The following is a 26,829-nucleotide window of genomic DNA, read 5'->3' on the forward strand; positions in this document are numbered from 1 at the left end:
AAGTCACAGTGGAGGATGAACTTGAAAGAGAGCTGACCATGGCAAGAGTAGGTATCGATTGGGGATTGGGAGTTTCAACAGATTTGGTCATGTGCAATGATCTTTGCCATGGATGTGGACAATGTTTAACATTCCCATCACCCGGAGTCAAGCTGCCAGACTACGGTCTTCAGGAACTTACGGTCCCACAGAGCTTTCGCACACAACTGATGTCAGTAGCTCAGAAATTCCCTATGGCTGAGCACCAGGGAAGAGACCGAACACTGAATGGCCTGATGCAGAACTTTTTATGGCCAGGAATGTTGGATGATGTATAAGCCTACTATCACTCCTGCAATGTGTGTCAGCAGTTTCGGGGCCCCGGTGCTCATGCTCCTCTCAGGTCCTTGCCAATAGTTGGGGAATCTTTTTAGCGAGTGGCTGTGGACATAGTAGGATCCCTCCCTGTGCCTAGTAGATCGGGGAAGAGGTAAATCCGTGTTGGATTACACTACACGACAAACAAGAGGCTGTAAAGGTAGTGGACGCCGCGCTAGGAAAATTTAGTAGAGTAGGATTTCCTAGTGAGATCCTAACTGTATTGCGGAAACTCCGTAATGTCTTCTACCATCCACAGACCAACAGACTGTGCGAGTAGATAAATGGGATTCTAATGAAGAAGCATCGGGTATTTGTAACTTCGGAAGGGCTGGAAATGCTGCTGGTCACACTTGCCGTTTGCTTATCGAAAGGTGTCGCAGGAGTCTACTGGTTTCGTGTGGAGTCAATAGCTATGGTCTGCTGCTTACGGACTGAGGAACCAGGAAGTGATCCACTACCTGACCTCCATGTGGATGCCAGAGGTGAGGGTGGCAGAGAAGAAGTGGTCTGGGATGAGCAGTCGAGTGTCTGCAAGAGGGAGCAGCTTAATGCAGTGCTGTGGCCATTTGCGACTCCGTTTAGTAGAAAGTGTGGCAGGACTTCCATGTGGACACTGGCGGCCATAGGCTTATCAGGCATCCTGATTTTCTGGTGTCACCAGTGGCTGACGAGAGCATACATAGGGGGGTGCAGGAGATGCTTGAGTTATGTTTAATTCAGCCCTCGCGCAGTTCCTGGGCATTCTCCGTTGTATTGGTTCCCAAGAAGAAGAAGACAACACGGTTTGCATTGATTACCACCAATTGATTAATGTTACTGTATCCCCTACCCCACATTGTCTCTCTGTTAAACAAGTTAGCTGGAGCAAACTATATTTACACATTTGACTTCAGCAAGGGGTACTGACAGATGCCACTGATCCCAGAGGCTCAAGAGCCGTCGGCATTAATGACACCATTCTGCCTGTTCACGTTTAAGTCCATGCTGTTTTGGATGAAAAACATGCCCAGCCACCTTCCAACGTGTAGTTGATTACCTGCTGAAAGGGTGTAAAGGCTTTGCTCAGGCTTACTTGAATGACATTGCCATTTATTCAGTCAGTCCTAGGAGCACCATATAAAACTAGGGGAAAGGTGTGATCCTCAAACATGTGTGGCTGTTATCTTTAAATATGTGTCGGGAGAGTAAATTCATTGGTGCTAGCCGCCATATGTGTATAATGAGTATTTTAACTGTGCACAGCGGCGCCGGGAGCGTAATAACTGGCGCCGCAGCAGTGATGTTACACTCACTTTTTCCCGTTCCTGCGCCGCGATCAGCGCAACTACGTCTCTCGCTTCCGGGTGTCGGCTGTGTCACATGATCACGGCGGGGCGGGGAATTTAAACTTGCCTTTATGTAAACTCCGCTCTGATGCCTGGGCAGTGTCAGAGCAACTTCCTCGGCTCCTGACTCAGTTCTGTGTTCCTGTGTAGCTTCTCCTGTGTACCAGACTCTGAGGCAGGGTCCCTGGGAGAATTTTTAGGCGCAAGATTTAAACATAAATATCCCATCCTAGATTGATGGCAACAGGGAATGAAAGGAGGATGAGTCCCCACTGTGTATAGGGTGAGTAACAGCGGGAAGCCCATCGATCAGCAGGTCTGGTGTGTGACAATTCTGCCTGATGCCTATTGCCTACAACAGATAAAAGTTTAGACTCTAATTGATTCCTCCAGCTGATCAGTATCGAGTTGAATCCAGTGTCGCTGTGTCAACGTTCTGCCCACTACCCAGCAGTCCTGATCCATAGTAAGCGGTCAGGGAATACCACCCACCTCACAGCAAAGAGGTGCTGTAGCAGCTATACCAGCTACCCAGAAGTAAGCAGTTCCTGGTGCCGGTGAAGGAGTGGTGGCAGTTCTATCCTCACACAACTATTGCACAGTTGGCATTCGCAGTCGACAAGTGTCTGCTCGCAGGTGACAACAGAAAGAGAGGTCAGCAACAGTCAGTCACTGACAGTGAGAAAGAAACCCAGATAAACTGTATAGGATCCTACCAGACCATGTGGCAAACTAAGCCCATCCAATAAGAGCTACCCTATAGCTTCTAAAAACAATTCAAGAAATTGACTTGTTGATATAGTTTGTTCATGTACACAGTAATTTATATATTACAATAATACTAAATGTGTGTAATATATATATATTATATATATATTTCCTTCACGGTAAGTGTTACATATATTCTAGATGATCATTTTTGATGGAAAAAGTGTATTCTTTAATAACAGGATCCCTGGATAAAAAATAAAAATGGAAAGAAAGGAAAAATGTGAATAATTCAAACATAGTATATTCCGAAGATGCAATACCTGGTGGTATTATATATCAAACACACACATTCCTCTTTTTCTCTTTCTATAAGGGATATACATAAGTGGACATTTACTTTGAACACCAAAGACACCCCCCCAGCCACCCAATGACTCAGGAGAATCAAAATCCCCCTATGTGGTTGCGTTTACTTGGTGTTCTTTTGAACCTTGACATATATAAACATGGTGTCTTTATCCTTTATGCACTTCCTTTGTATCAAACCATAGGCACTCCCCAAAGTATTCACCCTGGAGTAAAGGAAAAAAGGAAGAAAGATCTTGATTATTACCATTTTTATTAAGTGGCTTTCATAAAATAAATACAACCACACACATATTTTCATATTTAAAACAGGCAAATAAGACATCATTGAAGTCCAATAATAAAATAGTGGATAATTTCCCTACCAGATGCTAAGCAAATGAGCAAACAAAAAAGTGTTTTCACTATCCCGGGTATTAGTCACACCTCATCGAGTTGCCAAAAACCTGATAGGAAGGATCACTGTTATAGCTACCAATGCGTTTCGACTTAAACAAAGAGTCTTTTTCAAGGTGGCCATTTAGTGTATGGATGTGACAGGATGGACCGTCTATGCCACCCTGTCTGTTGCTGGGAACTAACTGGGCTTACTTTGCCACCGTTCCCTTACGTTATCCCAAGTGCGCCCTCTTGCCGCAGTATGAGGGGCTTACAATGCTGCCATCACTGGACTCCTTAACCGACATCCAGTAATGGGTTTCTTCTGGGTAACTGTCACTGCTGGGCTACCCCCCCCCCCCTTGTTGGTGTACCTTGGCTGGTACTCCTGACCTCTTACTATGGATCAGGGTTGTGGTGGATTGATCCCCCCTATCCTATCACACTGACCAGAGCTGCAGGGTAGCAGGCAGAGCGGTGGTACCGGAAAAGCTGGGTCCAAACCTCAGAAACAGCCGGAAACGGATTAGATTTTGGGTCAAACCTGTACGTCACAGGATTATCAGCATGGAAGATATTTTCATGCGGGTCTTTTAAGCAAGTGATGTTTACTTGCTCTTCACTGGTTAAAAAAGGTATCAGTGATCAGGTCAGATGAAACAAGAACAATCATTTTTCAATATAAGCTTTTTATACAGTTTGGACATAGCCTCAAAGGGTAAGCCAGCCCCCTTGAAGTCTGAGCTATTTTTAGAATCAGAATGTCATGTGTTTACACAAACATGGATTTACATGCATTGCAAAGCGAACAATATTTACGCTTATCTGTGACATCTTAAAAACCGTGTTATGATTTCTTGCATCTTATTTCAGAGCCAGAAAGTCTATTAGCAATTCAAAATGTCTAATTAACATGAATTTAGCATAAGTCCTTTCTTCAAACAGTTGCAGAATACACATTTCAAAAGAAAGGTACAAACCCCAAAGGCTCATTGTATCAGATATATACATCAGAAATAAGGCATTTCCTTTAGCAAGGTAAAAACAAAAAAAAACTAATTTTCTATTTTCTGGTCTCAGAAATAACGATTTTCTATATCAAAATATACACAATATCAAAAATAAAGTGCATTGGCAATTATATAAATAAGCGCCCTGCACTATTTCTTTTAAATAAATTTATACCATAAGTTATTTATAAGTGATCCAGTCACAATGGAACTTCATTTTGAAGACGGTAGCCTATCAGTCCCTTGTGGAATCATACTGAGCTACTGGTACAGAGAATATCCAACATTTATTATGGAAAATTCATTAATGTTTAATTTGCCTGTTTTAAATATGAACATGTGAGTGGTTTTATTTATTTTATGAAGTCAAGTTAGTTTAAAGAGTAATACACAAGACCTTGCTTTTCTTTTTCACCTTTACTCCCCATGGATGCTTTGTGGAGTGCCTATGGGTTGATACAGGATAAAGGAATAAAGTATTATGCATATAAAACACTGTGCCAAAGATTTTTCGGAGTCACCGGTGAGTGTGTCTATGGTGTTTAAAGTAAATTTGCATTTATATATAACCCTTATTAGAAAGAGAATGAGAAGGGTCTGCATGTGTTTCATATACAATTCCACCAAGTGTCATATACTACTTTTACTGTGAAGGATTCAAATACAGTTTGTATTTTTTTGAAAAAACTACACTATATTTTTTTTATTATTTGTTCTTATTTCTTTCTGTTTATTATCCAGGGATCATATTATTAAAAAATACTCCCACCCCATGGATAAAGCTATGATATCACAACTTTATATCTTTCTCGAAGCCACTATTCACCCGCAACTCTCACATGAGGCCGACTGGGAGAGAGATCTTGGCCCTCCCCCGGATGAGGAGGCCTGGGAGGACATGAGACTGGGGATAGCCAAAAGCTCCATATCGACCAAACTAAAAGAAACATCCTATAAAATTTATTACCGTTGGTACTATACCCCCACCCGACTTCATACAATGTTCCCCTCCTCATCACCTGACTGTTGGCGGGGTTGTGGCCATAGGGGATCAATGCTACACATCTGGTGGACTCGTCCAGTTATTACTCCCTTCTGGGACGCGATCCATGGTTTTATCAACACATTGTTTGAGGCTCCAGTTACAAAGGACCCTTGGATCTTTCTCCTTTGTTACCCCCCCCCCCCCCCCCCCCAGACCTTGACAAATTTTCTAGAAAACTAACTGCACACATCCTCACAGCAGCCAAATCCCTTATAGCCCTTAACTGGAAATCCAGCTCTCCTCCAACTTTATCCACGCTCAAAAAGCAAATATGGCATGTGGCAGCCATGGAGGAGATTACTTATTACCTACACGATAGAGGTTACAACTTCAACCAAGTGTGGGCTCCTTGGCAGTTTGCAGAACGTTCGTTTCCCTCTGGCCCTTAACGACTCCGCCATGAGCGGCGATTAGGACCCTACTCCTGTTCCGCCACTTTCTGAGCCTCTAACATATACATCTCACCTTCTTCTTGATTACACTCCTGCAGTAGCTTTTGTGGTCTCCCCTCCCCCCCCCTTTTATTCCTTTCCCTTCTACGTCTCCTTTACCCCTACCCCACTTTACTTTTTATATTGTTGGTTCATATATTTAACCAAAAGCAAAAAAAATAATGAAAATATGGTCAATCTTTGTTTCAAATTGTTGAAAAAGTGCCTTCACTGGAACTTACTATAATGTAAATATCTTTCTATGTTTATTTTGTAAATGTTCTACCTCCTTTTGTACATACGTTTTATTGACTGACCATCTAAAATAGAGAATTTAAAAAAAAAAAAAATACTCCCTTCCCATTAAAAAGCATAATTTATAACATATGGAACATGTACCCTGAAGAGGAAGGGTTTCCTGTGCGACTTTTCTTACTATTTTAAAGAATAAGGGGACACATGAGTATTTATCTGATTCTTGTAGTTTGATATTTACATGCATAACACCTAAGTGGGGTTGTTTTTTTTTATATGAACTAGGCTGCAAACAAAGGAGCACTTGAATCAGATTTTCTTCTACCCTCCTTTAAAGGATACCCTGTTTGTAGCTTATGGAAAAGTGAATGGACTATGCAAAAAGAAATGCATTTATATAAGTTTAAGAACTGCCCAAAACAACAATTTTACAGAATGAACAATGCAGGGCAAAAACACAAAATTGCACAAGATTTATTCAAACATAAATACATGCAGCCTTTCATTGTATTTGTCTTTCACTTACTGATAATTTTTCCCCATATTCTATCAATTTGGTCATCAGTCATTAAACTTCACATTTCTGTACTAGTCTTTGTTCTTCTTTTCTCCATTGCTGATGATTATGACACCCACTTATACTCCCTGCATATGAAGTATTACATCAAAACCACAGCAACACTTACCTCATGCTGGGTACTTTCTGTGCTGCTATTTTCCTCTCTCTGGGTTTCTTCGTCATTATGTTCTCCTTTCACTTTTATTTGGTTCTTGCTGTTTTCAAGGTTGCGACCTTTAGTACCCTCCCATGACAGTCTTCGAGTGTCCAAGAACATGGCTTCTTCCACCTTATTTCCCACTGAAGGAAAAGCCCATAGTTCCTCGAGACGAGCAGGGGAGGTGTTTTCATCAGTTTTGCTGTACTCGGCACACAAATTCAGGATAGTCTCCAACCTCTGGCGTTCCTGTGTAATAAATCAACAGATCTGTATTATGCGTCCATTTTATATTAAACTACTACATGACAAACATTTTTTCAAATGTGTCATTAAATCATGCCTAGACAAATAATGTTTGGATACATTTCTCAGAAAGCTATGAGATATGGATACATTTTCTCTATACAAATTTTAGGGATGGACAATGTTTTCATTTTTCTCACAGTAGACAGAAAGGGAGAGGGAGAGAGAGCGAGAGAGGAGAGAGAAAGCTATATATGTAGAGAAGTAAATTCAGATTAGTACCTTTAAATTCATATTTTATTCATTCCATAGTTGTAATTAAGCAACTTGGTATACAGATGCAATTAATGTTTTCAGCATAGTGTACATTCCAAAACAAAGAAAAATAAATACTTTTTGCATGAAGCACTCCTAGGGTAATAGTATTTAGAGGTATAGCATTTGAGACTTTATACAAGGACAAAAAATGGAGCTCTGCAGTGCTCCATTTTGAGAAGAATTACTGAGAGAATTACTATCGGAGCTTGCTGCATTAAGACAAATTAAAGTTTTGTTAAGAAATCACATTGCTCCGAATTCAGACATTTATGGACTAATCGTTCATATAGTTTTTTGTGAATTATTGGACACAGATATACATTGAAGCGTCATTGTCCAAATATTTGTTATATATTGTATATGGGTCTATGTGACATTAGGTATAGGTTGGGCACATCAGTGTGGTGTGCTTGGGAAGTTACTTTTGTGTTTTAGACTCTAGAGCAGTGATGGGCACCCTGACCTACTTGAGTATGTGGTTTTCAGTCAAGCACCCACTCTTTCACACCCAGGACACTTCAGTGCAACAAATTGGTCTTTTAAGCACAGTTTACATCTTTCAAGTATGTCTCACACTTTTTTCTAAGATTGGGAAAAGTTTGTAAAAAAAATATTTTGTAAAAACATATGTATTTAGAAAGATTATTTTAGTTCTCTATAATCAGCTTCTTCAAGGTAGCGGGCAATCCAGGGCTGACTGGCCACATTGGGGTGCCTTACTATACCAGGGAAGTATACACAGTACCTTCTAGGGACCCTACAGTCACTCAGGCAAATGCAGTTATAAAGGTACAACAGTGCATTTTTTTTGTCACTAGAGTTCTATACACAATAAATAAATAAGTGCCAGGCAGGTTTACCACATTACCTTGTCCCTTACACCAATAGTCTAAGGAGTTACAGTCACCTGAATGTCCTGACTTGCTAAATCCCGGCCAATCAACCTGACAATCTCTACTCTACCAGCATGGTAGGAGTCAAGCCCTTGGTCTCCCTGTTAGATCAGGCCCACCAAGTAACAACATAGGGGGTTGTTTTGTAATGAGAAGTAAAGCACTATGCAGTAAAGCAAGTCCTCAGGGGGTATCAAGAACTAAGATCACACTAATGGACATTCCATGATGAAGTCGGGACACTGACGAAACGTGTTGACGACTAGCCAACAGTAAATTGACCCTTACAGGCTCCTACCACTCAGTGCTTTACAACCCGGAAACAGGACACACGCTGCTGCCGGCTCCTGAGAGAAAGACAACGGCGCAGCAGGAGAATAGCGCGGACTCTGTTAATCTGGGGGAGGACACTGGAATCCTGACGCAACCAAGTTTTAACCAAATTGTAAGTGCATTTATGACAGAATAAAGTGTTTGTAACATATTTTAAAATATGTGCCATTTCTTTTTCTATTGTAATATCCTCGTTGAAACAAACTACAGCAAAACAGAGGTGCTATAAGAACGTAAAAAAAAAAGCTCCAACCACTGAAAATATTTTGTGAGTTTAACACAAAAAGACTTCACCACTGGTCTGTGTCTCTTCCTTTATTTTATGACAACCACTGGATTGTGGAAACCGGATAAGCGAATCAACAGAAGACTTGGCAAGGGTAGAATTAAGCCACAGAAAAGAGGAAACAACCTATAGAACAGAACAGTAATACACTTTTTACACAGTACTACACTTTTTATTGTACTTACTTTACTGCATGGTGCTTTACTTCTCAGTACAATACACCCTCTATGTTGTGACATCACACCAATATACACCTATTTGTAGCATCAGAACAATCATACTAGATATAGGAATATTCTTAAGCAGCACCAAAACCCTACTATATTATTGCGTATTTAATTTCAAGTGGGAGGACAACCCTTTCTTTTTGGGTTTAAGTCAGTAGCTTAATTAGTTTTGTAAACTTCAGAGCCCCTCTCTTTCCCACCTTTCCTCACGCCCACCAAGTAACAAGACTCATGCAGCTCATGCAGTTCTTCTGAACTGCAGATGTCCCAGCAGGATGTTCAGTCCAGCAGAAGCTTAGACTTCTTCTCATGATCAAAACAAAATCAAAAATAATCTCTCCTGTCTCTCACTCTTTCCTCTATAACCTGTAGTTTTTCCCCACACTCCAGGGGGCTGGGTCAGGGGAGGCCTTCAATAGTGGAATCCTCTGAGAATGGTTGCCTGTCAAAATTGGCTATCACAGGGCTGTTCCTTCCCATCCCAATAAACCTCTTTGTCCACTCCTGGGTTGATTCCAATGTGTCTGGATAGAGTAATGGGAACATACTCAGGAGAGATTAATTCAAAGGCTAGGCCAAGATGATTAAGTGACACTCCCCCTTATGAACCACTTACAAACTTGTGGTTGGGTCCCCGAGTGTCCGGCATCTTAAAATGGACTCCAGCATTGGGAGGGTAAATACCTGGCCACGAAGAAGTTAAATCACTGGCGCTGGGCACCGCATGTGTATAATTAACGGTATATATTATGAGTATTATAAACGTGTACTTAAAATGCAGCATTAAAGGGGTTAAACCCCGGCACCTATGTGAAATAATACTTTAATAAAAAATAACTGTAAATAATGAATTTGAGTGGGCGCTGCAGCGCTGGTAGACAACCAGCACACACCGTCAAAAGTGTTAACTCCTGATGCTAGGCGCCGGCAGTGTAAAAATGTATATGTAAAAATGTCTCCTCTCGCTTCTCTCCGCTCCCCTCAGTGACTCTTTACCTGTCATCCGTGCCCACCCTCTTGGGCCATAGTTACCTGCCTGTACTCACTTTTCCCCTCCCTCTCTTTCTTGCTGTGACTGAGCCCCCAGAGTTATAGTGCTTACTGTTACTTGTACTGTGCTGTTTCACCTTGTACTGTGCCATTGTTTGTCCTTGTACGGCGCTAAGGATACTTTGTGGCGCCCTATAAATAAAAATTAATAATAATAATATTAAAAATTGCATTGTTGTATTACATTCCCTCAGCAAGTGCTGGCAAATGGTTGTGCCTCTCCTGCTTTAACAATTCGTAACGGTACTAGACAGGGGTGCCCCAATCATCCCCTTCTCTTTGCATTAATAATAGAACAATTTACAGCTAGAATGAAAACATAACTGGAATCTCATCTGGCAAGAAGTCATCTACATTAGCCCTCTGTGCAGACGATGTACTCCTTACCCTCACAAATCCCCACTTTTCGTTCCTTCTGTTTTTTCCTAAATTAAAGATTATGGCCTACTGTGACTGGTTCACTTATAAATAACTTACGGTATAAATTTATTTGAAGGAAATAGTGCAGGGCGCTTATTTATAAAATTAAAAATGTACTTATTTTTGATATTGTGGGTATGTTGGTAAAAAAAGATATCTTTATTTCTGGGACTAGGGGAAGAAATTTGTTTGTTTTATCTTTCTAGAGGAAATGCATGATTTCTGAGGTATATATCTGATACAATAAGCCTTTGTGGAGGAAATGACTTGTTTGGGGTTTTGTACCTTTCTTTGGGAATGTTCATTCTGTGACTGTCTGAAGAAAGGACCCATGTTAATCTCATGTTAATTAGAGCGTTTAATGTGTGAGGGTCTAGCACCTAAAGGCACAGGAAGGTTTAATTAAGACTTGCTGTGACTTCCTGCATCTCATTTTTAGACACAGGAAATCTAGTATCAAGTTATACAATATCACAGATAACAATAAATATTGTTAGCTTTGGATTGCATGTAAATCCATGTTTGGGTAAACAAATTAGGCTGTGTTCAAATCTGTATAAAAAACACTGTCTTGTATTTAAAATTGTTCTTCATGTTCCATCTGACCTGCTCCCCCGGTACCTTCAACCAGAATGAGCAAATAAACATCACTTGCTTCAAAGACCTGCTTGGAAACTTCTCTATCCCTGTGACCTACAGAGCACATCCAAAATCGAATCCATTCCCAGGTGTTTCTGAGGTTTGGACTCAGCATCCAGTACCACCGCTCTGCCCGCTACCCAGCAGCAATGGCCAGTGTGATAGGGCAGGGGGGATCCATCCACAGCAACCCTGATCCACAGGTAGAGGTCAGGAGTACCAGCCCAGGTACACCAGTAACAGGGTACACTAGCAGCGTCAGTTACCCCGAAGAAACCCAGGTCTGGATGCCGGTAAAGTAATCCAGTGGTGACAGCATTCGTAAGCCCCTCCTACTGCAGTGAGAGGGCACATTTGGAATAACGAAAGAGAATGGTGCTAAAGTAAGCCCAGCTGGTTGCCAGCAACAACAGACAGGGTGGCATAGGCGGTCCATCCTGTCACATCCACTCTCCAACTCAGACAAAATTGAAGCCCTAGCACTTCATTTTCAACCGAATGCCCAAAAATACTTGCAAGACACCTTTAAGTTTAATTGGCAATTGCAACATATTAAATATTTAGGGATCAAACTAACCAAATGTTATAAGTTATTTGCAGTCAATTTTCCTACTTTAATAGTCACCTTAAAGTGCAATCTCCGCTCTTGGACACCCAAATACATATTATGGACTGGCAGAGTCGCCTCAATAAAAATGAATATCTTATCCAGACTTCTTTATTTCAAACCTTACCAGTACGAGTCCCTTCGCTTGCTCTTAAAGACATACAGTCTAAAAGTCCTTTACCGACATTCTAAAAACGGTGGCTTGGGTCTTCCCTACCTCCATAAATATTATTTATCATCACATCTCACTCAAGCTGATTTGGCTCACGCATGCCCCCACACCAGACTGTGGGTGGACACAGAAGCGGACCTTCCCCAGATGTTATCTCCCAGTATTTTATTCTGGCTTGATAGAAAAGACCACACACCTCTTCACACTCTCTCCCTCCTACAGTTCGTTTTTCACTCGAAATATGGAAATATTGTACAGGCACCTTCAAGCTTATAAACAATCCAAAACGAATGGTCCCTCTCTGCAACAACCCATCATTACCCATAGGCACAAATCCCAAAGCTTTTACCCACTGAACTAAGCATAATATCATGTTTTTACATGATAGTTACTAAAAAAAAAAAAAAAAAAGGATTTTTATCGACCTTCTCTGAGCGCCGCGATGGTGTCCACCTTCCATCCTCAACCTATCATCAATATTTGCAAATTTGTCACCTATTCAATAACCAAATTGACCCGTAATTTCCTTGCCGCCCATCTCCTCTGGAGTCTTTCTGTGTCAAAAAATAAACTTCCAAAGGCCTAAACTCCACCTTTTAAGCGCTGTTGATGAATAACAATTTGCGCTGGGAGGAGGATATGTTTGAATATTTCCTTAGGCATGTCTGACCACTCTTCATGATCTAAAACCTCAATCTGCACTCAGATAAAAGAAAATTCTTACATGCTCTTATTTTGTTGGTATTTACTCCCTTCCAGATTGAAAAGTATTTACCCGACAGTCTCCAGTTTTCACAGGTTTGTACATATATTAAAAATCAACCAGGCTGTAATATACAGGTGTCAAAACAACAAGCCCTTTACAAACAAATTGTATCCAGCATAGTTTTTAGTTCATTCTAAGTGATGAACAGTTAAGATTTGAAGAATTGTTGGTTGCATTTATTACTGCATAAGCAGCATGACCACGTGACATCACAATGGGGGAGTGCCCATGTCACACCCCAGAGGTGTGTCCAGCAATTTTGAAACCCTCGGCTTACCCACACCCATCTAACTCCTAATACCCATTCAATGCTATGCAGACCAGCTATAAATGGGTCCAACTTCCTGGCCAGCAGGACAAAGCTACCAAATCAGGACAGCAGGACAGAGCCTTCAAAGTGGGACTTTCCAGTTTAAATCTGGTCAGTTGGGGGAATGTGGCTAGGAGTTTTGTTTATTTTTTATAGGGATTGCTAAAAACTTACCTTATCTTTCCTCAATAGCGCATTGTTACAATGTTCCAAAAGAACAAACTGAAAGCTTGATTTACAATTCTAATAGCATTTTTTTATTACTTTATATTGGTTAAATATGTGGAACTACCCAGATGTCTCATTAATTTGCATAATTTCCTGAAGGCTGAAGCAACGTTATCTGATGTTGCTGTAGTTATGTCTCCAGGACAAGGACAAGTGCAAACAAAGGTTTTTCAATGTCTGTAAAGTCTTTGGAAGCAGCATATTGCAATTCGTGTGTGTGTCATTAAACTTTTCTCTATCTCTTCTTATATTTTATATTAACAGAAGATATGAGAAACAGCTGTGGCTCAGGATCATTTGACACTATCTAATGTATGAGCCGGAGTTCGATTCCTGGGTCATTCCTGTAGATAAATATTATATTTTTTCCATTTTTATTTTGTCTATATTATATATTTTATACAAAATAAGTTTTTATTTCATCATAGGTGAGGTATATATTATCCCTTGAATAGAAAGGACATTGTCATTATTACCATTATCACTACTCTTCAGCTGACATTACTGTTTTGAACCATTATTGTAAGGTATTGTTTTAAATAAATATAAAAAAGTATTTTCATACAAGGGATCGTTTTTTTTATGTTTTGTTGATTTTATACATATATAATTCATTATATTTATTAGTTTTAATTTATATGAACTGGAACATTAAATGTGATACAATAAGACTCTGATTGACTTTAGGAGTTTTTAATTAATATTAAACCACACACCAATCAACATCCAAGCAGTGATTTAAATAGACACATAGGAGTGTCATTTTGTTATCTTTGAAAAAGTTTGCCCTTTGAGTGGACAGATAAATATACTAGACATACTTCTACTGATAACAGCATATGTTTGGATAAGCAAAGCATCATTATCTATTTACTACTGGACATACTGAATTTACTCTTACAAGCAGTTTATCTACATCAATTCCACCCTTATGAACAAAACACTCCTAATGAGGGTCTGTCTGTATGCTGTGAAAGCTTCAAAGGGTAAGGGACTCTTCCCACACCAGCTAGAACACTCAATATAACTCATTTAGATCCTGAAGATAAAGGTCACATAGTGTCCAAAGGACATCTGAGTGCTTATTTTGAGACCGTGTTTTATGGATGTGCGATCAGTACGTAACTAGGTGCCAGCTGCTTTTGGGCGAGATTATGAATACAACAGTTTTTACTCCGCTGATCAATTAACTGAATATTTCAGACTCTGAATCTTTACTATATGCCCAGTATTTAAAATTTACACACTCTGTCTTTTTGATCTATAATATATAAATGAGAAATTTGCAAGGATAATTTCTCTGCGCTGTATGTCAGTTTTGTTGATCTGTATTTATATCCTACTTTTGGAGGAGGGAGAGGGAGAGAGAGAGAAAATATGTGAAGAAGATTGTGCCCAACAGCTGTTTTGGTCCTCCTCTAGCACTTTTCTCAAGGACTACCAAATAAATAATGCTAACAAACTAGTATATAAAGGAAAAATGGTGACTTTAGATACATTTGAGCAGCACTCATTCCGGCTCTGCTCCACGAGTACATTTAGTTTGTCCCATTCCAAAGTAGTAGCTGGTTATTAAGCAACCATGAAGATTCAAGAAGTGAGTTTTTTTATATGTGTTTAGGTGGTGGGTTTCGAACGCTCACTGTACTAGCTGCATTTTTTGTAAAGTTTTGGTAATATTATTGTACCGTTTTGTATTATTTGCTATATATTATTTTTTTTGTTTAATGATTAATATGTATGGAATACACACACATATTTGGTAAGGGTGTGTTCATATTTGATTAGACATCATTTTGCCATTATCCATGAATATAACCCATTTGATACTAGCACAAAACATAATCACAATTATCTAAGATAAATGCCAGTAGATAGTGATATGCTTAAAAATGAGTAACATCCACATCTCTCATAATTAATTGCCTTGGTCATTATATCCTGCATTCTGATCCATATTCACAACCTTTTCTATTCAACCCTTACAACATATTTCATTATAATTTCCCTCTATGATAACCGGTCATCAAAATTACTATGATGTGAAATTCTATTACGTTGCCGTATGATTTTCTTTTCTGTACATTGCCATTTGATGACATATTGAAAGTGAATTACTGGTATATCTGCGTCGATTAAGCCTGTAAATTTACATAATAGCAACCCGAGACCCCTTCATTCAACACGCCTTTGAGAAAGACAAAACGCTTTGGGGGCACGCCCATTGCAACGTCATCACAGGACGTAATCGGATAGAGTTGTGTAACGAAAGCCATCCGGTATCAGGCACACTTTTATGGAACCAAGACTAGGGGTAAATGTATCAATATGCGGGTTCTTCAACACCCGCGTGTTCAGCCTCTTCCGCGATTAAATTTCAATAACCCTTTACAATGCAGCGCCGCTTGAAATTTAATCGCGGAAGAGGCTGAACACGCGGGTGTTGAAGAACCCGCATATTGATACATTTACCCCCAGCTGGTTACCCAGTTTGGATTTGTTCATCGCGGCAAATAGCAAGTATTCCTGCCGGCTGGCAGTACTGTTTACTAAACAGAAGATTCATTTCTTGCGAATTGTGAATAAACACTCCATAAGACGTTGCTGGAAGTTATGATTATACACGGTTTAGCTGTGTGTAGGTACTGTATATGACGGTTTTTAGCTGGTCTGGACTATCACCTTACACCCTATTGGAACAATTGCACTTATTAAAAAGGAGTGCTAAAGATCAAAAGGATTTTTGTTTTAAATATTGCAACAGTGTTTTACTCTTGTAATAAGTGCAATCAAGGCTTGGTAACAAGGAGTGCTAAAGATCGAAAGTATTTAGGTTTTAAAAGATTGCATTAGTGTTTTAATATTGGTACCAAACTTTGATTATCAACTGAATTATTTTACGTCTCTGATTATTGCCTTATAATTCTATTAGCTCAATTTCTCTTGTTCAAATTGTAAGATTAGTACAATAAATCAAAAAAGTCATATTGCATAACCTTCTTGTGAACATTAATACTGTAACAGATACAAAGCATTACGGGTATTGTGATATACACAAGATTTGCCCCTGACACCTGGCATATAAACATCGACACACAACCTTAACCTTAAATTATTATAAAACTCCATTATACATCTATTGATCCCCACACTCCATAAGTCAATGAACGCTTCACTCTTGTTTTAGTTATATGGTCTGATTTGTTAACTATGTAAAAAAATCTGGTAACTGAAGGGTGCATGAACATGTGGCTACCATAAAAGTTTCTACTAAATAGACACAAGTCACCTTACATTTTCAGCAATATATGGCTACAAGTGGCCAGGTTCAGTGTCCTTACTAGAGACAAATCATCCACAATACCAAATATCTTCAGTTCTGATAAGCTCCTGAATCCTTGTCACTTATATATAATAATTACATTAGTAGCATTTTATTAAAGCAGTCTGTATTTTATTTGTTCTACACCCAACTACATCTCTAAAGTAAAATGCTATCACACCATGTTTTCAAACTAAAAGTTTTTTGTAGTACAGATATATATGTATGCCATTAAATATTTTTAAATCTCCAATAGAGCATGAAAAAAACAAGGATACAGATTCTCACTTACACAGCTTAATGCTATTAACTATGCTGTCACAAGTTATTAGAACACATTATTATAAGAACCTATAATATTCCTTGCTAACAGCTACTAAAAAAAACAACATTTTAAAAGCACTGAAGACCCTACTTTAAATATTTTAATCCGATCAGAATAGTGAAAGTTCAGATGTTTTACAATACCTCACTTTTGATGGTCTTTTGCTCTGTCTAAAACTGAACTGGTAAAAAATATGTATCATATGTATCAAGACACCCTCAGGTAAAAATGTGAAACTTAAGAAAGCAGCTGTGTTGCAAAAAAGCAAAATATCTTTCCTATGCCACTCCCCAAGCCAACTGTATGACAGATCATTATTCAGTGGTGCTGAATTAACCCCTTCAGTATACTTACTGTACAAGTTGACCCTGGAAAACTTCTATTGCTCTTATGACAATCCAGCACTTACAAAAATAAAAATAAATACTCTGTATTACAAAAAAAAAAAACAAAAAACATGGACTTAACAGACAGGGAAACAAATTTGTGCAGCAGGTGCACAAAATCTATGCTGTTTCTGTAGAACTGTCATTATATTGTAAATTTTTAAGCATGTATTGTTGCCAATAGATCACAAACTTTCCATAATCAGGACTGCTGCCAGGATCAGGGATGTTGATCTATGAACTTTGTTTCAACTATATGTAAATTTCATGGGTTCAGCTCATTTTTTTTGTATGGTTTCTTTCTACTCCTAATTTTCACTTCTCTGTCAATAGTGCTTTGGAGTACAACATAATATCTCCAATGTCCAGTATAATGGTCCCAATATTTTGCATAGTGAATATTGCTTCAATGCCCGGCTTTTGAAATAGTCTCAATATAATTCACAGTATCTCCCATGGTCAGCAAACTGCTACATCAGCTCACGTTCCCCACAATATAGCTTGTCTCACTTAGGTGTGGAAACACATCTTGTTCACTGAGCATGTTCCATAATAAAATCATTTTTCACACTTAGAAATATTTTTTTGTACACTCATTGGGGCATATTCAATTAGGTTTCGGTCCGCGGTAATGCGCGTTACTGTGAAAAGTGCACAGTTTTGCTGGTAATACGGCACCGCAATAACGCAGATTTTCCTGCGCAACCCTATGGGGTGCGCACGAAAATCCACATTATTGAGGTAGCGTGGATTGACTTCGCGGCCCGTTCCAGCGAGTTGCCGCGGACCAGAAACCTAATTGAATATGCCCCATTGTTTATTTTTTCTTTTTGTATATATATTTTTTATGCCTATATTGAGGATTGGAGAATTACCCACAAATCAACTCCATGGGGTAGATGTTTTAAAGTGAGGAGTTTGCAAGTCGACAATATTCAGTGACTTTAAAGGAAAAACTTACCTTTAAAGCCATTGCCGTTTTAAACTTTTCCTGCAAAGTCATTGCTATTTTAAACTTCCCCTGCAAAGTGGGCGAATATCGTCGACTTGCAAAATAATACATTTAACCTCATATCGGATTAAAAGAATCCCAGGATATCCAGAAGAGTTTTAGACATTTTAACCTGCCCATATTTAACTTAAGAAATATTTCTTAAACTTTAAGATTAATTAAGGTCCAGAAAATCAAAGTGCCATAACTTTCTCACTATAAATATTGTTTTTATTTTCTATGAGAATTGAGGGTCTATATTCCAGGAGAGTCAGATTTAAGAGTATTTTAGTATCGTGATCTTGTCAGTACAGGAGATGAAGATGGCTAAATTAATGGAGTTATGTACAGAAGTAAATTTAAAAACAGACACTTAAAATACAAAATAATTTTTTCAGATATAGATATATGTTTAATGATCAACTACATGTCGGTGATGTATATATACCCTAAATCGTGACTAGTAAAATTCATTCAACCAATACATATGCATCCTTGCTAGTTTTTGTACTGACTCCTCCATTAGTCTAAGAAATATTTTATCTGCGCTCCCTTTTTAGTAGCATGTAGATGCTGCCAATTTTTGGTTAACAGAAGTCAGTTCGAATTAGTACAGTTTAGATAAATGACAGAGACTGAATAGTATAAGTTAATTCTTACCTGCACCATCTCACTTATAGATCCCAAAATCCTTAATTGTTGCCAACTGGGTTCACAAGAATCGCTGAAGTCACTCAGATCAAACCAAGCAATCATAAAAAATTTCCAACTCAGGTCAGGAGATAGATATCTAAAAGCGGTACATGCTATTTGAGTTCTAAACCACTGTCATACAGTGAAAGTTTGTTTGTCTTCAAGCAAACCTCAAATAAGAAATAAATATAAGTATATCATCCAAGCGCTCTGATGTGATATGAAATGGTTTAAATTATATTGGTTTATTTTTATCAGAATAAAACTGTGCCCTAGAAATGATCTGGAAAATATAAATGCTCATATTGCAAGTGGTAAGTGAGCATTTCTCAATGATTTGAATTTAAACATGTACAATGTGTGTTTTTCATCCTTCACATGAGCATTCTTGAAACTGTTGGAATTGTTGCATCAAACAGTGGAGGAACCAACAGGCTTGCACGATATACTTATATGAGATATGGTTTGTTTTTTTCTTCATGTCCTGACCTGGTCCAGGGGATTGCTACGATTATTTGAAACTGAATATTGGACACTTTCACAACGAACAAGCAGCTGCAGTTTCACGCCTGCAGAACATCGCCTACTGCACTGCATCTCAGTGCTGAACAATACAGACTGAATTTATGCTGCCATACTTTGATCTCTCCAACTACTGGAACAAATCCGGAGGAGAGCAACCCGCATTTCTGGAAGGATAATACACCAAGGAGCATGAGTAGCTGACCATCTACACCAGGAGACCAGGAACAAAACGAAGATAAACCGGCATGGGACTTAGACTGAACCATTTCTTAACAGTGAGCCTCCACTATGCAGTCTTTGTCACCCAGATTGTAAGCTTACAAGCAGGGCCTTCTCACCTCTTTGTCTATATCACCCAGTATTGTTTATTGCTGTGCTTGTCCCCAATTGTAAAGCGCTACAGAGTTTGCTCGTGTTATATAAATAAATGTTGATGATATATCTTAAGGGTACAAATTCGATACCAATAGAAAGTTTTCTGATTTGTCTTGTTTTACCTTGATATAGTAACTTTGGTTAATACACATTTTTCTACTAAAACTTTGGTTTTGCCCACACAGTGTAACACCCCCCCAAAACATCAGTGACTATCACATACGATTTACAAAACTATACCTTATAAACTTTTCAACACACCTACAGAGACCCCCAGATGCCTACATAAAGATTTTGTGTGTGCCTTTTGGTTCCTCCATTACACATGTTGCATTGATATATATTTATATGTACTTCCTGCAAGTATACTGTTACACTCACCAGTTTCTCCATTTCTTGTTCTCTTAGTCTCTCTTCCCGCTGTCTTCGATGGTAATCCAATAATTCTTCCTGGTTGTCACGGATGTCAGTGATGCTATTTTTGCGTTCTCGCAGTCCATGTTTCCTTTGAGCATTTGGACTCTGACAAGGAGTTCCTAGTGATCCAAGGCTGTAAGCTGGAGTCAGTCGACGGGAGAGTTCTTGAAATGCAGAGGGTGATGGGCTTCGATCTCTCATTTGCCTGGTAAAGACATTCTCTTCAGAACCATGGGGACTTTCACTGCCCACTCTGCGACGGGCTGCAGCACGTGGGCTCTCAGGAACTCTTGATGGACTCTCAGGAACTCTTGATGGACTTTCTGGGCAAAGATTGTTAGAACTGGGAATCCCTCTTCGTGATAGAGAAGGACTCAGTGGAGGAAGGTTTCTCATACTCTCCAGGTTTTTTTGCACCGGCCTAGGACTCTCTGGTAGAATACTTCTGGTTGTCCCCACCATCTGTTTATAAGGGCTTGACGGTCTATCCATAAGTGAATGTTGAAATTTGCTGCCTAGGAGTGGGCTACTGGGAACACTGACACCACCCATTCGGATTCCAGCTCCTGGACTGGGTGGGCTAAGCAGGAAACTACCACCTCCCCCCCGTGTAGACCGTAATTCCAAATTGCTTCCTCCATATGTGGGCACGGGACGTGGCAAGGAGTGGCTAAAACTGGATGTTCTAAGAGGCACTACTGGGGGCACAGTTGAAGTTACAGCATCTTGCCTAGAAGAGGGACGTGTGAGACCGCCACTGCCAGGAGAGGACAAGGGTGACTGAAAGGCATTTTCATACCCAGAACTGGAGGAGAGTGGACTTATAGGTGGTGAAAGTAAGCGTCCACTTCCCCCATTAGACATAGAGGAAAGGTTCTGAGTAGAGGACAGGGACAGTTTCCTGGCTAAAGGTGCATGCACCTCTAGGACCAAAGAGTCCATGATGTCTTGAAGATTTTTCTCAATAGAGCTCACCAGTGAAGTATGTGAAGGCACATTGGATTGGTATCCTTCACGAGAACCATTCAGAATAGCAGGTGAAGTTTCTAAAATAAGAATGTAAAATAATATTTTAAAAAAACAAAGTCAAATTAAATTCATATAGGAAATGCTTCTATTGTTGAGATAACAGCAAACAAATGCATCGCAAGAGATTAGGACCCATTAACATATGCTTGTTTCCGACTGTGCTGTTCCATTCCAGCACAAACATTTTTAACTATGACTATACATTGTTCTTTCACACAAGCATATGAGAAAAAGAAAAGAACATTCACTTCAAAATGCATGTGCTTCTTACATATTTAACATACAATTTTTCATCTGTGAAAACCAAAAGAAAGCCCCCAATATTCACATATAAACATTATAAGAAACCTGCAAACGATGAGTTAAGCTGGACTATTCCGATTTATATAAATGGCCTGGTTTAGTATAATAATAATAATACTTACAGTTATCTATGGGTTAAAACAGCGAGGCCACATTTAGATGAAAATGATAAAAGTGGTTGAAGAGTAGATTAGGAAGATGACATCCTCAACAAAGATGGACATGTATTATTAATCTATATTGCCTAACACGATTAAATTTTGAGACAATTATCTGGAAAATGAAAATTAATTAATTTTACAGCTACCTGGAAAATGTTCTTCCATTTAATCCCTAAAAGACATTACATTTAAGAGATAACTCCAGCCAATCGACACAAAGTGGACGAAAAGAGCAAATATTCAGCCAAGCAGCTTTTGTTTTGAAAGTTGTTTTTTTTAGAAAAGACCTTGGGCCTGAGTCATTGAGGCAAAAAAAAAAAAAAGTAAAAGTGAAGTAAATGTTCTCCGGTACAAACCATTTTCCAATGCAAGGGTGCAAATGAGTATATTATTTTGCACATAAGTTAAATACTGGCTGTTTTTTTTTAAGGTAACACACAACTACTTGATAGCTTTATTTTTACACTGAAACTTAAAGTTAATCTAGGCCATGCCCTACCCCAACTTTCAATATGTCCCTACATTTTAAGTTTACCCCCTCTTCCAATGCAACATAGTTTTGCCTAAGTGCCAAGTTACTCCTTTTTTTATGCTTTGCTCTCATTCATGACTCAGACCCCTTGTCTCTCTGTAAACCTCAGTAACATAAGAAAGACAGCAAGATGGAAAGGATGGTTATTTTGTCTTTGAGTGATTAGAAGAAGGGGAATGTCCAGATAGGGAAAAAAAAATCACTAACTCTTCTTAATCCATCTGAACCAGTGCAAGTGAGAGAATGTCTAAAGATATAGAAGGCTATCCTTTTCCTGCAGAGAATGCAATATGGAAGACTCTCACGCCATGAAAATGGAATGGTCAACAGTACCTTCACATCAAAGGATAATCAAACTCAGGAGTAGTGTACATTGTATTATACAAAGACTGCATATCACAGAAGGCTGAGGAAACTAAAAGTTCTAAAGAAAACAAAACAGGAATAAGTTTATACCATCTCTAACTACAGCTGTGGCAGGGCCCCCCCTTCACCTCCTACATGGTCATGAGGGCTGCAGTAGCATGAAATGCCATGCTAACTAAGCCTTTTCAGCTAAGAGTAACAAACTTGTTGTACCCTAAATGCACAGCAGGGGTCATTATCCATTGTTAGGTGGCAGAGCGAGCACTCCTGGGCGCTTCACCTGCCGATTGTCATCTTTGGGGGGTGTGAATTGGCCAATCTGCAGTATCCAATAAACGGCATGGCATAGGCGCCCGTCTGGGGACAGGCATGATCCGACTTGCTGACAGTTTATACCCAAGAGCTGCACACAACAGCTAAGAGGGAGCAGACTTTGCAAGCTTTAAAAGCCTCAAGCCCGTGCAACACCAGCACATCTCGCTGGACCCCTCACAGTGCACTAGAGGAACACTTACATGGATCCTGGTAAAGCTTCCCTCAGAACTCAGCATCTTTTAAAAGGTACTTGGATTTCTGCTAACGGCACTACTTTAACTTATTATGCCTAAACCTTTAACACTATAATCTCTGTGTAATTATATACCTAAATTATACTTTGTTGCACCTACAGTTTAAAGCCAACAAATGCAAAATTATGCACTTGGGTCTCAAAAACCTAAAGGCTAAATATAGTATTCATGGTATTATCAATGGAAACTACTGAGGAGGAAAGGGATCTTGGAGTCACTATTTCAGGTGAATTAAAAGGCAGGTAAGCAAAGTAACAAAGGAATGAGAAAGGCAAGTCAGATGTTGGATGCATAGGGGGAGGAATCAGTAGCAGAAAGAAAGAAGTAATAATGCCACTGTATAGGTCATTTGGTACACCCTCATCTAGAATACCGTGTTCAATTTTGGAAGCCATATCTCCAGAAGGATATAAATACATTAGAGACTGTACAAAGAAGGGTAACTAAAATGGTGCATGACCTACAGCACAAATCTTACCCAGACAGACTAAAAGATCTTAATATGTATAGTTTGGAGCAGAGAAGGGTAGGGGGGTCATGGCAGAAACTTTCAAATATATCAAGGTTTTTAACAAGATCCAGTAGGGAAACATTCTTCAAAAGAGGAGAAGTCAAATAATTGTCTTAAGTTGGTTAAATTGATTAATATTGGTTTACCGTCCAATTGCGATTAGTATGCTATGTCCAATAACTCATTGCACGGGTAAACACTCACACTTACATTTACATGTACATTTGTAAATAGTGATTATAAGATTGATAATCTATAATATTGTATGCAGCACATGTAAAAAACGGTTTGCTCAAACCAGCTTGAGCCTGTTCCCTCAGGCAAGACACCTAAGCAGCTGTTGGAGAGAGCTGCCCCCCACCATTGGAGAGGAATTCTTTAAACTGACCTATGATCTGCACTGTACTGGAATGACTTGACCCCTGAACCAATAAAGAAAGATCTTATTTTATCTTTGTGCACATTGTGACATCATCACTGTTTATCAACTCAAACTGCATAAAAAGTCACTGGACATTATCATTCATTCTCTTTGGTAAATCAGACTTCAGGACTGATGACTGATACCTGAACTCCAATGCGCTATGCGTAATGTATTCGTTTATACTTTCTTGTATTTTGCTATACTTTCTTATGTATCATTATGGTTTGCTGTAATTCTGCTATCTTTTGCTATTAAATATCTTTGTGTGTTGGAACAACATTAATCGCATTGGACAATATTTATTGGTAGCGACAATACAAGCATAATAGATAGGTGCTTGAAACAGTGCCACACTACTCAAGGAATCACAAAACCTTTGGATTTCGGTTTACCAAAGGGGAGGAGACGAGTCATATACAGGTAAGAACGCAAATAGTCCTATGCCTTTTTATCATTCAGTGTTGCTAAACCAAATATCTGCTTTGTGTGAGCCAAGGGGTGCTGTTAAGGATCTAGGGACAAGATAGAAAAACTTTATTTTTCATGTCATTTTGCGATTAATACGTGGTTTGTATGCATAACATGCACATGTATATCCCCCATTACATTTGCCACATGTTTAAACGTTTATATTGATATCTATCGCTGTTGTATTTTATATAGTGGACCGATATGTTAAAACCTGAGAAATTATCATCATGTGGAAGTTAAATAATTGGATGATGACGACTAATATTGGGTTTACCGTGCGATTGCAATCAGTAAGTCACTTGTAATGATGCAATCACACATATTAATAACACACATAAACTTACATTCACATTTTCACTTTAAATAGTACACATTTTCTAAATGTTCCAGTTTACACTCAATCATTTACTACATGAATTAAAGGTTATTTATACAGATAATTTAGTAAAAGGTATTTATGGTTCAGGTCAATATGCGATTAAAACTCAAAAGCACTCTTCAAATGGGTCATTTTAAACCTGTTCTTTGGCTGGCAGACACGCAAGTAACAGATGGAGTGAGTTGTCCCCTCCTTTGAGAGAAGATCAAATCAACTGACCTATGACCAGCATTCTACTGCAACATCATTTACCCTAGACCAATAAAGACATCACTATTTTTTCTAAACAGAACATAAAAGCAACCTGATTTAGAAACAGCCTTACTCTTAGCCAACAGACATCAGGATTGATGGGCTGTTTCTGGATGCAGGACTGCTCAGTGTATGTATCGGTTGTATTATCATTGTGTTCTGCATAGTTTTGCTATTAAATCTCTTTTGTGCTTTGGAACCACATTAAATCGCATCGGACAATATTTACCGATAGCGACAATACAACCAACATTTGGGAAAATATTTTTCTGTACAGAAAACAAAGGGGTTTGTGGATTGTTAATCTTGAGATTGTGAAAGTAGACAGACTGTTGAGGAAATGGTGTAAACAGGGTATAAAGTGGACGTCAGGTTGGTATACGAGGTATACTTTGAAAACAAAGATTTTCATGATAATCCCAATAGTAATTGTAGAGTGTACAGATAAATCTGTAAACTGTGTAATCTGACCGCACGTGTTGCATACACAACTGTAATTGTGACTTGTGTGGATGGACTGAGGAAATTTTCTGGAATGGCTGGTATTGTTCAATATTTAGTGCTCCCAGTTCTAAAGTACTCGGCCGGAACTTCACTAGAAAGGCGCAGCATCGTTTTGTGCTGGGAAGCTTTGAGGAGTCCACTTCCACACGGACACTAAACGTTGGTATTTCCATTCTCCCAGTTGAAAGTGACTGTTAGGAACCTTGCTGTGTACACTGGCAATCACATGTATTGTTTAGTGGTACGCAGTGGAGAAGTGAGAGGACACCGCTTACAGAATTCATCCACGGCTGCAAAAATCTCTAGTGAGCGTTTTGTACTGCGAAGCATTGAGGATTCCATTTCCACATGTGTACTAAATAAATGTGAGAGATGCTCGATAAAGTACGGGTTAAGAAAGGGCCGTCAGGTTCGACAAAGTGTGTAATGTGTAAGGCAAGTATGCAATGGTCTACTATGATAACTGGGTCAAAATGACCGTTGAATGTGTGAAACCATTTTCCTAAAGTTGGCAGTTTTGATCCAGAAATATCGAGTACGGTTAGAGATATAAATGTTTGTGTAAATCACTAAAACTGAGAATTAAACACACTGACTGTTTAAAACCGGAGCAACAGGAAGAGAGTATGTTACAAAAGAGAGCATGTGCATCAGTAGGTAGCGTTGCGAAGAGAAGAGAGAGCAAACGCAACCACTGCTGTCATATGCAGACGGTGGGAGAAAGTATAACCGATACAAAAAAAAGAAAAAAACTTCTAAAAATAACAAATGTAATTTATATTCTTGAGTGTTATAAAAATGTAACTTTCTAGAGGAAGATGAGTAACCCATTTTTATTTTTTTGTTTGTTTTAGCCATAGCCCTGCAATAGATATACAATAGATTAGAAGTTTTTTGTAATCTATGTAATGGCAAGTCCATCACTGGTTGTAGAAATATTGTTATCAGAGATACCGGGTTTCTTATGAACTAATGATGGATTGGATGAGTAATGTAACTCCCTGTTTAAAAAGAATGGGGTAGGTGCCATAGATAAGTTTAATATTAATAAGGAGATTAATGAAATAGTTAAAAGCCAATTCCCCGTAGTGCCCGATCCAGCTGTCATCTTGATGTAAATCTCTTTTTCTGCAAATCAATTATTATTATTCTTTGCTGTTTTATTCTCCATTCTTATAGTTCTGACTGTCAGTACCTCATTC

General features: G+C 38.9%; 1 protein-coding gene across 13 annotated transcripts in view; it reads right to left on the minus strand.

The window, feature by feature from the left end:
• The window catches only part of PHLDB1 (pleckstrin homology like domain family B member 1), a 240,117-nt gene that overhangs the window by 109,460 nt on the left and 103,828 nt on the right, over nucleotides 1-26,829 (minus strand). For all 13 annotated transcript variants that reach the window (XM_075191275.1, XM_075191282.1, XM_075191271.1 and 10 more), the window contains 2 exons: nucleotides 20,091-21,172; nucleotides 6,568-6,846 (listed from right to left, as the gene is read on the minus strand). In XM_075191275.1, the coding sequence (XP_075047376.1) occupies nucleotides 6,568-6,846; nucleotides 20,091-21,172 (1,361 nt within the window). The remainder of the gene's footprint in view (nucleotides 1-6,567; nucleotides 6,847-20,090; nucleotides 21,173-26,829) is intronic.

The sequence above is a fragment of the Mixophyes fleayi genome, chromosome 11 (genome assembly GCF_038048845.1).
Source record: "Mixophyes fleayi isolate aMixFle1 chromosome 11, aMixFle1.hap1, whole genome shotgun sequence".
In the NCBI taxonomy this organism is placed as follows: Eukaryota; Metazoa; Chordata; class Amphibia; order Anura; family Limnodynastidae; genus Mixophyes; species Mixophyes fleayi.